The following is a 13,870-nucleotide window of genomic DNA, read 5'->3' on the forward strand; positions in this document are numbered from 1 at the left end:
TTAGGATGATTTAAACAAACTCTAGGCATTTTGTAACTAACGACTAATTAAAAGAAATAAAGTTGTAAATATGTAATACACAATAATTCAGACACACAAAGCACTCACAAGGCGTGATTACTTGTTCACTACTACCTCACAACTGGCATCGTTCAGATGAATCTATGCTATACTTGATCACGTTTGTACATGTCTATACACATCTGAACCTGCACAACAATAGCAACACTACCCTTTCAGTTAGTTCATTTGGTTCCATTATATTTACAATGCTCAAGGAGCTTTTACTTAACAATGGACAAATGGATGAAAAAATGTTTTAAAATATTTAAAAAAATTAAAATGATAAAAAGCTGTGGGTGATGGAGAAATTCCAAATACATATTTGAAAACAGGATAAAAAACTACATTACGTATATTTATACTCTTGAGACAAAAATCATGTTCACCAATGTTATTATAATAATAAAAGTAAAGAACCATATTTTAATTAAAAAAATATCTTAGTTAATAATTAAATACAGTAAGTAGTTTAATAAAACATTACGTTATATTATAATAGTTTTTATTCTAAGGTTTTGCTTTATTAAATGATTTTGTTTCCTGTTTTATGTCTTTTTTGCTTAATCGATGTAAAGAAATTCTGGTTTTAGGTATATTACTGTGTGACTGGGAATAAGTAGACTTGTCTTACAAGAGAATATATTTATAAACCTATGTTTACCCTTCTGTAAAAACAGAATTATTGTTTAGCTTGAGAAAATTTTAAGTTAAAACATTACGTTGTACTGCATATGTAAAAGTACAGTTATATTCTATTTATCTAAAGAATAAAGGAACTTTGCAGATGAACACTATTATGATTTCAACTAACAAACCTTACCTTTAATAACTGTCATGTAGTTAGATTAAAATGCAGTAATCATTTTGGAAAGAATATTAGGCATTAACCAGGAAAATGTTAATGTAAATTGATCCACTAAATAATTATTTTGGAAATTTATAAAAAAAATCTTATAAAAAAAAAATTGATTATTTTTGTATTAACTATGGTTACTTCTAAACCAATCACAAGAAAACTGTGAAAGTTATTATATATATTTACTAATGTAATCTTAATGTGGTAATACTGTGTACCAACATTTTTTTCTCTTTTTTTATTAATTACTAAATAACATAATTAGTTACTAATTAAAAATCAACAAAACATAAAAAATACAATTAACAAAAGAACAAGGTTTATGAAGGCTTACAATGCTAACTTAATTACTATTTGAAATAAAAATCATAAGATCTTTCTTTTTAAACAGCTCATTTGAATGAAAATGATTTAATATTTAGTAAGACACAGGATACAGCATCAATTAAGTAACTGGATGATTGGGGTTACATCAGTGCTCTCACAGTGACAGTTTTGAAAATGGCCTGAGAATTGAAGAACTTTTGATAGGAAGATGCTTTCCCTCGGGGAGATGTATGCTTGACAAAGTTGATTAGCTGAGAAAGCAGATTAGCCAGTTATGAATTACCCACTAGAGTTATCAGTCTTCTTGAAAACTGATAATTTCAAGAAGACTGATAGTAGAAAGACTTTAGTGGGAGGATTAAGAAACTAACTACAATTCAACCGTACAAAAGAACAAAGAGTAGGTCCTTGAGTTTCTAAACCAACATCTTATGATTACTATCTTGTAGAATACGTCGCTATGAGATTTTCTTAGGTGAAACAAAATCATCTGTTTAGTAATAATCTGGCCAAGCTTGATTAGTAACCTCGTTAAGAGGTTCTGAATTCCATCTCAACAGCAATCCCAAGAGAATTGGCTCTCAAAAAAGAGGCTGTATTGAATCATTGGGAAACAATATGGTTGGATTCTGCTTTACATCATTCTGGGGTCCATTAGATCTGTAAGAAGAAGAGGAAAACTAACTGATCCCTCCTGCTGTTATAAGTTGTGTCTCAATAAAGTCCATGAATTGAAAGGACTGGATGTTGGCAGCATTCAGAACTTTTGGTGCAATGTTTTCCATCTTTGTACTCAAGAACTATGTAGTTTTATTTGAAGATAATTTTGAATGCAAGTCTAATAACAACGATTATCATGAAAGGGATGATGTATTTGATCCCAAAGACTTTCATGCATTGAAATACTTATATAATTATGGGCCTATTATCTGCCTTCCTACCAAAAATATTAACAACTTGTCTGGGTGCCAAGGTCAATAAATATCTGGAAAGGCACTAGTGATAGGAACAAAAACTGTTGCCAGGGTTAGATGAATTGAAAGGAGCAGTTAGTTACTGATGGTATCATTTCTGGTATGGCAAAAAAGAGGAAAGTCGGCATATACTGATTACAGAAATGCTTTTGATTCAGTGCCACACTTCTGGTTTGGAGGCACTAGGCCTGTATAATATCACCTGTGCTATATTGGGATAAAGTATATCCATACTTAGTAATCATAAAGTATATCCATAGTAATCATATACTGATTACAGAAATGCTTTTGATTCAGTGCCACACTTCTGGTTTGGAGGCACTAGGCCTGTATAATATCACCTGTGCTATATTGGGATAAAGTATCCCAATGTAGTTTCAGCTGTTTCATGAATATGGATGATATTATCTTTTTTCTGGCATTACAAGAGTTGTAAAGCAGTTTTCATAAGCTGGTTGAATTGTTTAGTGAAAACATATGGATAGGTTTTGGTCTGGACAAATTGCAGATTAGTACCATAAAGGACTACATACTCTTTCATATCTTGGTTCCTTATAGGATCTGGGACTGAACCATGGCCATGCAAAAGAGGCTTTAATATATGACTTAAAAATCGAATACATTTCTTAAACATGGTTTCCGCTGATATATTTTAAAAATAAAAATAATTAAACATTTTTTAACCACCTTACCAGCAAAAAATATATATGTTGAGATCTTTTGAACAACTACAAAAAAACATTACAAGATCTTAACAGTATAGGAGATTAAAAATATTATTCTAGTATTAAAAATATTATACTAATATTATAAGTGTACACTTGACATTTGAGTTTGAATATACTGTTGACATTTAAACAGTCATAATTGTGTATTCATTCTAATTTTTGATTTATAATATTTTTAATATCCTGATGATGGTTTAAAAAAAAAAACTGAAAGAACTCGAGAAAATATATCTTCTTTGCTGGTAAGATGGTTAAAAAAATTTTAATTATTTTTATTTTCAAAAGTTGAGTTAAGGCTGTCAGCTCCAAGTTGGGTGGCCCTAATAAAATAAAGTCAATAAACATATTTGCATTTCTACTAATTACATATAGCTTTTGTATTGTAAAGTGGACTAAAATGGTTCTCCAGGGGCTAAATTGTATCATGTAGATGATGTTTATGAATTTCTGTGCGCATCATCCAAGGAGTTTGGTTGCGCATGGTGTTCTGTGGTGGTTGGATTTCAATTAACCACACTTCCCAGGAATGCTTGACCTGAGACTGTAAAAGATTACGCTTCTTTTACTTCATACACATCATCTTCATTCATCTTCTGAAGTAAAACCTAATGGTGGTTTTGGAGGCTAAACAGAAAAAGAAAGGAAGAAAGGTGAGAGAGCCATATGAAAAACAGCTGCAGAACCTCAGAAATTTCTTTTGAGAAAGCAGGATCCTTAGCTTACTCCACAGGGAGGTACTAGATGATATTCATTTAACCTTCTCTACTGCAAAAATGAGGGTAATTTTGAACCCTTGGCTGAGGCCTCCATGGTTGATGAGAAAGTGTATGGGTGGAGAGGAAAAGTGTTCCATGGTAGATTCATTGTATGTGTCATGGTTAGAAATGGGGGTTGTATATTTTCCTTTCAATGGCTGGAGGGTGTGGGGATGTTTGATGAGACTAGAGCATTGTATTTGTCATGTACTCAGCTCTCTCAGTTACAGGAAGCATTTAGTAAAAAATTTTATGAATGTCTCAATTTGCGTGACAAAACTAATGAATCCATTGAACATAAACTCATAATTAGCAGTTATCATGTTTTGGCCTTGAGGAAATATATAAATCATCGCTATAATGTGGCCAGAAATCTACTTCAGTATATAGCTCTCAAAGTTCCTCAAGATACTTGAATATTCCATCCTGTGCTTTCTTTGTAATCCTACATCTGTACTTGAGTATGCTAGATACTGTGTTTATTATGCCCATATAATTCTCACAGATGAATCAATGGAACATACTGATCCTGATGTTGTAATGACAGACATGCAAGAAAAAATTGCCTGACTTATAAATGTTATTATTCCACTGACAAACAACTTGAGGAAAAAAAAATATATTGTGAAACTGTGGCAAAGGATGGGGGGATTTGGCTGATCATTGAATTAGAGAAAGAGATGGATGTTTTCTGTTCGGCTGAGTGCAATGGATGAGATTCCGGATTAAGTCTCTTGAACTTCTGATAACATAACATTCATAAATATACTAATAATCCATTTTCATATAAGAGAAACACTTACTATTCTATGATACATAGAACTGTTAATTATTCACATAACAATGAGGTGGTATTAAATAATGAATTGGAACATATAAAAAATAAAGCTTTACAAAATGGCTACAATAAATCTTACATTGATAAATCTTACAGGGGATATTTAAAGAAGAAATATAATAGCACAAACACTACCCTTATTCTAGTGAATGGTTCTAAAAATTATGATAGAAAATATATTTTATACAATTAGAAACAAAAAAACATATACACAAAAATCAAATAAAATAGTGTATGTTTATAATAAAGAACAATCTACAATTGCATATAAACCAGTAAATAATATTTCAAAAAAGTTCTTTAATTATAACACTAATTATATTTTTGACAAATTTAACTTGACATATATAAAATTAAATGCAGAGACTGTGATGCCATATATATAGGTAAAACTGATATATCATTTAAACCAAGATTCTTTGAACATTTAAGCATTTAAAATTAAAAAGAAATTTTTTTAAATATGGCAGATCATTTGATTTCAAGTGAACATAAAACTACAGATTTAGTAAATAATCTTAAATATTAGAAATTTGTAACATTAAAAACAAACTGGAGCATTTAGAGAAATATTATATTTATAAATATAAAAATTTAAATTTATTAAACCATGAAATAAATTTTGCGCAGGTTGATCTGTTTAAATTGGTAGGCTTGTATAATAGAATTTTAACATCTGACTAATAATATTATCAGTCTTGACTTGGTTGACGAAGTATTTCAATGCTAAAGTTAATTTCAGTATTTTCAATAACTGATGATGAAAAGGATTTGAAAAGTCCATGTTAGATTGAAGGTAGATCAACTTTACTTTATATGTGTGTATCTGGTGATTAATAAATACTAATTATATATAATTCAATAAAGTGTACAATATGTTTAAAAAATTAATATATATAGAGTTATTTCTTTCATATTTTTTAATTCTGTTTGAATAGTACTACATGAATTGGTTTGTAATATATATATATAATAAATGTTATTGAATTTTGACTTAGTTATAAAATTAAGTAGAGAATTATTCATTATGATTTTATCATTAAAAACAGATCAGTTGATGAGGCCTGGTACATATTAATATAATATATATATATATAAAAATTTGGCTATTATTAAAATTCAGTAAACCTTTTGTTGTTTTTTTTTAGATATTAAATGTTAAGAAATTTTATAATTATAGCTTAGATTTTTAATTTTATTTTATTTCATTATGTTTCATTTTTGTGTTTTCTATGATGATCTTTTACAATATAAAATTGTTTTACATTTTTTGCTGACAAAGTTCTGCGTTTTAATTTAAGTATGTTCTGGAATTATAGTATGCAAGGGCTGCAGATTAAGAGTCAGCTTGATATGAACAATCATTATTTAGTGTTCATTTAAGAGTATTTAAGAAGCAATCTGAGGTGTAAATGTAGTAAACTTGATTTAAATACCTATAAGAAAATTAAATTGTTAATTTAAAATAGTGTTTAGAATGTACACACACCAAAAGAGATATACTCTGCAAAAGACAGAAGTATATAACCTGACTAGATCCCAAACAGGTGCTAGTATCTCTGTCATAGCTTTCTGAGTATGAATTCAAATGAATACAATCTGATGAGTAATGGTATTAGCTGATTCGTCTGTCAAGTATAGATTCTAACCCAAGAAAATTGGTCTCTTCATGACAAAACTTATATTTATAAAACAGAGAGTTTGTAGAAATATCCAACACTAAAAATTATGAAATTTAGGCTTTACAATTTATAGTGTAATTCAGTCCTATGAAATCCTTTTATTCTGTTAATTTAGTTTTTCATTAAATTACAGTACTTCTGTTGGGCTGTGAGATATTACTATAATTGCAGTATTATCGATCAATCTATTCATAGCTAGTCATATGCAATATTAATACCAAGAATAATGTAAGAAGACAAAGTTACATGGAATTTTACTCATTTCTAACCTTCTAAATATTATTAAAATATTATTCAAGTAATAAACTACAAAACATAAAAGTTCCAAAATTAAACTATGTGAATTTATTTAAGAAGTCAATTTGCAACTTTCATTTTAATTCTCTTATTACCCTACAAATGTTTGCTATTTGTCTAAAATGTAAAGTTAGAAGATGAGTACTAGTGGTTCATTATTTTAATCTGCTAAATGTTTTACCACTGCATTCATTAGAGATGTTTATTTGTAGTATTATTGCTTAATATATGACAATTATTTTCTTGTTTATACCTGTACCTGTACTTACTTTTAAAGCTAAAAGTTTGATTTATTTTCACTTATTTTTTAATTACAATAAATGAAATATTGATTATATTGAAATATTGAAATATTGATTATGAAAGTATCATGATAATTTAATTCCACTGAATTTTATCACTGTTGTATTATCTGAATAAACATTACTTGACTGTTTTTTATAACTGAGGATAGCTTTTTGTTACTGAGGAAAACTACAATGTAACACAAAATTAAGTTCTATACTACTATACTACCTCAGCTAATGCTTTGCCAAATTAGAATTTTTCATTTCTAACTATTCCATAAGTCTCTTGCTTCATTTATGCATGTATTTTTTTATATCTATAACAAATAACCTAAATCAGTCATTATCTGCATGTACTTTAACTAATTTCTCCATCTTTTTTTAGGAGTTCAAAATTCACAGTAATAGCTTTAAAACACTGATAATATAGTGATCAAAGAAATGTTTTACTAATGTAAATTATTAAAAAATCTAAATGTTACAGACAAATAATGCCAAATTATTGACACATTAATAATTGTGTTTCTTTGTCAATTAAGAGTGATGAGTAGAGATATTTAGTGACCCTTCCTACCTTATAAGTTTTCTGTTTGAACACTTCTTGTTATTTTACTAATTGAGATTTTATGACTGAAAAAGTATTGTTTGCTTGCTGATCTACTTACTTCAAAGGTACAATTGTAAGAAAATCATGTGGATAGCAGTACAATAGTTTGAATAAAATGCTATCAAAAGGTCAGAGAGTAACATTTTAATAAGATTATTTCTTAACCCATTTCCTCTTGAGTCATGGCTGTCATGATTCTTGAGTCATGTGATTTTTGTATGCGATAGGTGGACAGATTTAAGTGTGCAGTGTATGGTGGTGATGGGCTCTCTAGATGTTAACAATATTGTTAGTGTCATGATAGACTCTGTCGAAAAGTGGAACGCTATTTTTCTGAGATGGTGAGGGCCATTATCACAGTAAAGGTGCTGAAGGATAGGATAGGGAGCCTGCAGGAGTAGGAAGCATCCGTCGCATATCGATATGGGTGTGTATTATCCATTGATGCATGTGGGACTCCACAGAGTTCTTGGCATCCCTTTCTTACTGACAATTATGCTGCTTGCATCATGATGAGCATTATCGGAGAAGGGAGGTAAATGTGAGATAGATGGATAGGGTGCATTCATCCATGTCTGATTTGGATAGGCATTTCTCCATTGAGCCTCATAGGATTTTTCAATTTTTTGCTAGCTCCTTCCAGTTGATCCTGCAAGTCCCACTGAAGACTATGTTATGCTTTTTGCCAAGTCTGGTCTTCACATGCCACCGAGGGAGGAAGTTCTGTGGGGTTTAGTCTATGAGAGCCCAACACTGTTGTCTGTGGAGGCAGACAGTGTGGGTGGTAGAGCATTTTCTTCCTGCAACGTAAAAAAAAGGAAAAAAGACGATTTTAATAACATTTAAATTTTATGTTTGCTTATTTTTAATCATGATTATCCATATAATATTTTATACATTTTTGTATGTACAATATTCTTATTTTGTTATTTTTTACAGGATTATTCAAAAATATAATTGTGAATAACTTCTTGAGAAACTTTATCACAGTAGTAAGCCAATCTAAGTGGTTTATGATAGAAATAATGATTGAACAAAACTTTCACTTACTGAATAAACAATGTTGAGGAGGTATTTTATAACAATTAAGTTCTCACAAAGAGTTCTGTCAACATGTTCTTGCAACATTTAAAAAAAATCTCTGAAAGTAACATGATTTTAGCTTGAGTTACAAATGTATTTCATTTAGTCTTTCTTAATTGGTCCAAAAACTCAAAATTTGAAGATATCATATGATTGATGAACATTGGAGAAGTGCCATCTGACAAAATGGAGTTATAATTCTTCATCTGATAGTCTCTGAAGTTCATAATATATTCACAGATCAGTGAAGAGTGGTAATTTTTAGGGTGGCTGGGTGAAACTGGAATATTTGCTCTCTGAACATGACCATCAGGACTCTTTGCACCACAGTTAACAAATTCCTTATAAGTTGAAGTGCGAATTCTAATTCCTAAAAATCTATGTTTTTCCTTTCTAATTTTTAGGTCACATCCTTTCACCCCTCCCCTTCCAGGTTTTCCATCCCTACCCATTACACCTTGCTTTCCATCATTTGCTATGATATTAACTCTATGATCACTTTTTCCTATATTGTGTAATATAATTAATCCCTTTTTTCCTCCTAATCCTCCTTTTCCACCTTCTCCACTATTTCCTCCTGTACCTCCATATTCTCCATCATTATGATTTTCATTCCCATTTGCCCCATTACTCCCATCTAAACCATCCCCTCCATCCTGGCCATTCTGACCATTTCCACCACTTGCACTGAGAAATAGATTTTCACCATTATTAAAAAACTCTCCTATTCCAAAAATCTTCCCACCTGGTAAACCATTGTGTCCATTACTACCAACTTGGCTGACACTGGCTTTAGGCAGTGGATTCCCTCCTTCAGCACCATTAACAGAAATTTTCCTTGAGCCAATAACATTCCACACTGGTGCTATAATTGTTATTTCCTTTCCATTGTACCAGCCACTTATTAAATCCCTGTCAATAAACACAGAATGCAATGCAAAAATTTTAATTTGTACAGCATCTTTGCAGTTTTGTAATAATTTGTCTTCCAGTTTACTAAATGTTATAAAATAATCAATCACAGTAACAATTTTATTCTGGCAAGTAATTAGATTTTGATGTTTTATTGAAAGTTTTATCAAGGAATTTATGTTATGCATTAACACACTGTTGGGTTCAACAAGTCTATAACGGTTCTGCAAGTTACACTTTTCAATAAATATATTAAAATTATTTTCATTAATTTCTAATCCTTGTTTACTCTCTCTTATTCCCCAATGCTGTAAATCTTTAACGTTGTACATGTTTATATTCTGCTGAACTTTATAGCTGGATAGTAATCCAAACACATCTTTTAAAAAACTATACTCCTCTACTTTCTTATCAAAAAAATCATTAACTAAATACATAGACATATTCCACGTCAGTGGTGTATAAGCTGTAGTATTTAGAAAATCATTCAAATTTACCAAAAATTCATTTAAGGCAGAAAGGTTTTTAAAGTTTGAAAAACAGTCTAATTGTAAATTATTTTCAGTTGTAAAATTATTTACTTTATCAATATATTCCCCAGGATTTTTTGATTTACCAATTTCTACTGAAAATTTCTTGACTTTTTCTTTTGTATGTATTGAATTTTGAATAACACTGTTGATGTTATTAATTGATTTAATGTATGGCTCGTAATGATTTATCATATACAAACTGATTAACTTTGATAATTCTGCTATATAAGAATTCATTTTGGCAAATAAATCATTCAGAAAAATCAGAGAAGAGTCAGTTAATGGAATTCCAAAATCACTAGAATTTACTTTGACAAAATTTTCATTAGTCAGTAACATTTTTCGAATGTTAGTTCTTTCTGTTTGAAGAATTTCTATGTCTGAAATTGGACCTTCATCATCAGGCCTTCTTATAATATTTATTTTCATAAATGTATTGTTTTTTTTTGCCAAGAGATTGTCAATGATTTTTATAGAATTATTATAATTTCCCATATTTTTTGAGGTGCTTTGATGTTTAATTTTTTCAGATAAACTTGTTTTAACGTCCATTAAATAAGATGCAATACCACTAATAACTGTGCTGTCTGACACCATTTCTATTTTACCTTGTCTAGATCTGTATACATTCTCCACTTTAGTTGCTATTATATGAATGCTTTCTTTATATTTATCTACATCATGAATAAGCTCTGTTAAATGTTTTAAAAGATTTGGAAAATCTTCTTTATACATTCCTACTTTCAAAGATGCATGAGTTATTACAATAACTATTTTAATTTTGTCAGTATGTTTAAGGATTTTCTTTATTGAATACATTGATATAATTTCATGTATAGGACTTCGTGTATCTCTAAATCCAGGATTATCACAAAGAAAATAACCAGTTTCCTTATCAACTAAAAGTTCAGGGTACAACGTCTCAGAAGTTATAGTGTCCATACCTATTTTTAAACCATTATCAACTATAATAAAATCACTTGAATCATTATTTACACTCTTAGAAAAAATTTTAGAATTATTACCACCCAATATCTGTACTAGTGTGGATTTACCAACACCAGTGTTTCCAACAAAAAACACAGCATCTATTTTATTATTGTTTTTAGGAACAACTAATGAGTCAACAGTTTTCTTTAATAGATTAAAATTTTGTCCAAAGTAATTTATAAAATTATAATTTTCATTTGAATCATACAATTGATTAACTTTACTGCAATCTCCTTTGCCAGATAAAAATTGATTGATGTCCTGAAAAAAAAAATTGATTAGTTTAGTTTTAAACATAAAATTATCTTGATGATTTGGTAAGTTATTTAATCTGATTTAATAATGAATGAATTTTATTTTAAAATATTGGGGCATAAAAAAGCATTAAAAACCATATATCAGTTGTTTAGATTTAAACATTTGAAGTCAGTGGCAAATTAAAGTCAATTACTTATAAATAAATAACCCATAACAATTTTAAGAACTGATGAACTTCAGTAGTGTATAAATGTATTCTGACATAGCAAAATGGGGATTTTGGTACAACCGCATAGGATGACCTTGAGGGGTTCAAGGCCGTTGGATAACCTTGAAACTTTGAGGTCGTATATCTCGGGAACTGTAGAGTTAAGAGGAACGGATGCGCGCGTTGTAATCAGGAGGTCGAGATATTTCAAGGTCACCGGATGACCTTGAGAATTTAAAGGCCGTTGGATGACATTGGGCGGATATCTTGAGAATGGTAGGCGATAGCAATAAACGAACAAGCGGGTTATGATCGGGAGATGGTGATGTTTTAAGACCATTGGAAGCCTTTCAGGGCCGTTGGATGATCTTGAAAGTTTGAGGGCGGATACCTCGAGAACGGGAGGCGCTATCGATGAACGAATAAGCGGGTTACAATGATAGGAGGTCATCAGATGACGTTGAATTCAAGGTCGAGGTCGTTGCAGATATCTTCTCGACCCTTATACCGAAATGTTTGTAGTGGTGACGGCAAGTATTAATAGTATATATGGTATAAATAAATAAATACATATATATATATATATATATTCGTACAATAGTATATGTAGTACAAATAGGCTATGTTCCATATCGGTATACGTTCGTCGAATAGAAGCTGCAACTCTTCTATCAGATAAATACTTTTAATAATTAAGGACTCGCAGATACCAAGCGGTGTTAGTAGCGACTTAGTAGTGATAAGAACTCGTGGATACCAACCGGTGTTAAGGAAGCGAGTCGGTGGTAGTAAGAATACCTGGCGTTATTAATAGGCTACGTGTTAACAAAGCGGCCTCTTTGTCCTTCGAGGGTATTGAAGCGGCATAGGAGCCTCTGGAGTGGCCTCTTTGCCTCAAAAATCTGACAAGAAATTTATTTTTATTATAGTTTTTGCTCCTTTGCCCGAAGATCTGGTAAGAAATTTATTTATTTTTTTTCATAAGCTGATTGCAGAAATAATGAATTGTAGGATCGAGCACATCGTCGTTTGCCCCTTCGATTGATCTCTGCACATACCAGCTACCTTATAAGGTACGCGTCTCATCTGGTGAAATGTTCGAAAAATCTCCCTTTTTCCGATATGACATTATGTTTCGCAGATAAGTTCCAGCTTGCTTTCAGCATTCCAATTCGTTTCGATGCTCCCACCTCTGATGAGAATTGGAACGAATCACATGAGTCGCGACTATCGGATGTAACAAGAATTGATGAACTCGACAGTATGTCGTCGATGTCTTTCTCTAGTGCGCCTTCGTAGCAGCGGCATTGTTTTTGGTTCAAGTAAGCAAAGCTGCGGAGATTGCGAAGCAAATACGCAAGATTGTGCGTATCGCTCACGAGAACGGTTTGAAGTAGCCCTCGATTAAAATCCTTAAACACAATGTTGCTGAGAAGCGCATGGAAGTGAAACTCTTCACGCTCAACTGACAGTCCATTAAATCGAGAGAGAGAAGTATGACGGGGAGGATAGTGACGGTAGTGTTTACGTCAGTTAGTGAACTATGAACAAAAGTCTATTGTCGGCGAGAATTATTCCCTTCCTCCCATCGACCGGAGTTAGATGATGTCTCTGCAGCGGGGTAGGAGGTTGTCTTCTATACGAAATTGAAAGGAGAAGAGGATTGGGTTCTACCTTTTCCAGAGGAGAGGTATGCAGACGCCCCGACCGATTCGAGCACGCTGGAGTTGCGTTGACTCATCGGTCACATGCGGGGTAGTTTCGTTATATTTTGCAAGGACCTTCTTTGCTAATTTGGTGTGGGCATTGATCATGATGCGAAAGGTGCTTATCAAGAAGAACTGCTTCAGGACATTATTGAGGGCGGAGATCTTCGCACGGAAGACGAGTGTTTCCACCAGGTCTTCGTAATCGATAACGACATAAGGTCACCCGTGTCATCTATCCCTGTGAGTGCGATGTGGAAATTGATGTCGAGTGTGTTGGGCATCTTTGTATCAATCGATACCGGCATGTTCATAGCCTCGTTACCGATGTGGGAGACGATGAAGGATTGATTGATGAAATAGTTTTTCGTTTTTCACATCGAAGACCGATGCGGTAAAAGGTCCCCTATAGATAAGAGCATGAGAATATGTTGCGCTAGACCGAAGGAATGGATAATGCGAAAAGGTGGTGTAACTATTTTCTATTTCTATAAGAATTCTAATCGGTAATGGTGTTAGTGTAACTATTTTCTACTTCTATAAGAATTCCAATCCGTACCAGTGTTAGTGTGAGGATCTTTGTTTTTTATATTTTGCAGTAACCACAAATGTCGATGCAATCCGTGATACATAATAGCAGCGATAAAACCCTTTAACTTTGACGGGATATGCTGACCTTCGAGTATTAAAGAATTTGATTGAGGGAATTCAAGTCCTTAAGGAAGAAGATAAGCACTTTATGAATCTTATGACTGTTAATAAACTT

At 31.7% G+C, this 13,870-nt stretch overlaps 1 protein-coding gene across 1 annotated transcript in view; it reads right to left on the reverse strand.

Annotated features, from left to right (window-relative positions):
* Positions 1-8,255: 8,255 nt before the first annotated feature.
* The window catches only part of LOC142329668 (uncharacterized), a 33,821-nt gene continuing 28,206 nt past the window's right edge, over positions 8,256-13,870 (reverse strand). Inside the window, exon 3 of the mRNA XM_075374348.1 lies at positions 8,256-11,193. Coding sequence (XP_075230463.1) covers positions 8,596-11,193 — 2,598 coding nt within the window. The 3' untranslated portion in view covers positions 8,256-8,595. The remainder of the gene's footprint in view (positions 11,194-13,870) is intronic.

The sequence above is a fragment of the Lycorma delicatula genome, chromosome 1 (assembly GCF_047948215.1).
Source record: "Lycorma delicatula isolate Av1 chromosome 1, ASM4794821v1, whole genome shotgun sequence".
Classification (NCBI taxonomy): Eukaryota; Metazoa; Arthropoda; class Insecta; order Hemiptera; family Fulgoridae; genus Lycorma; species Lycorma delicatula.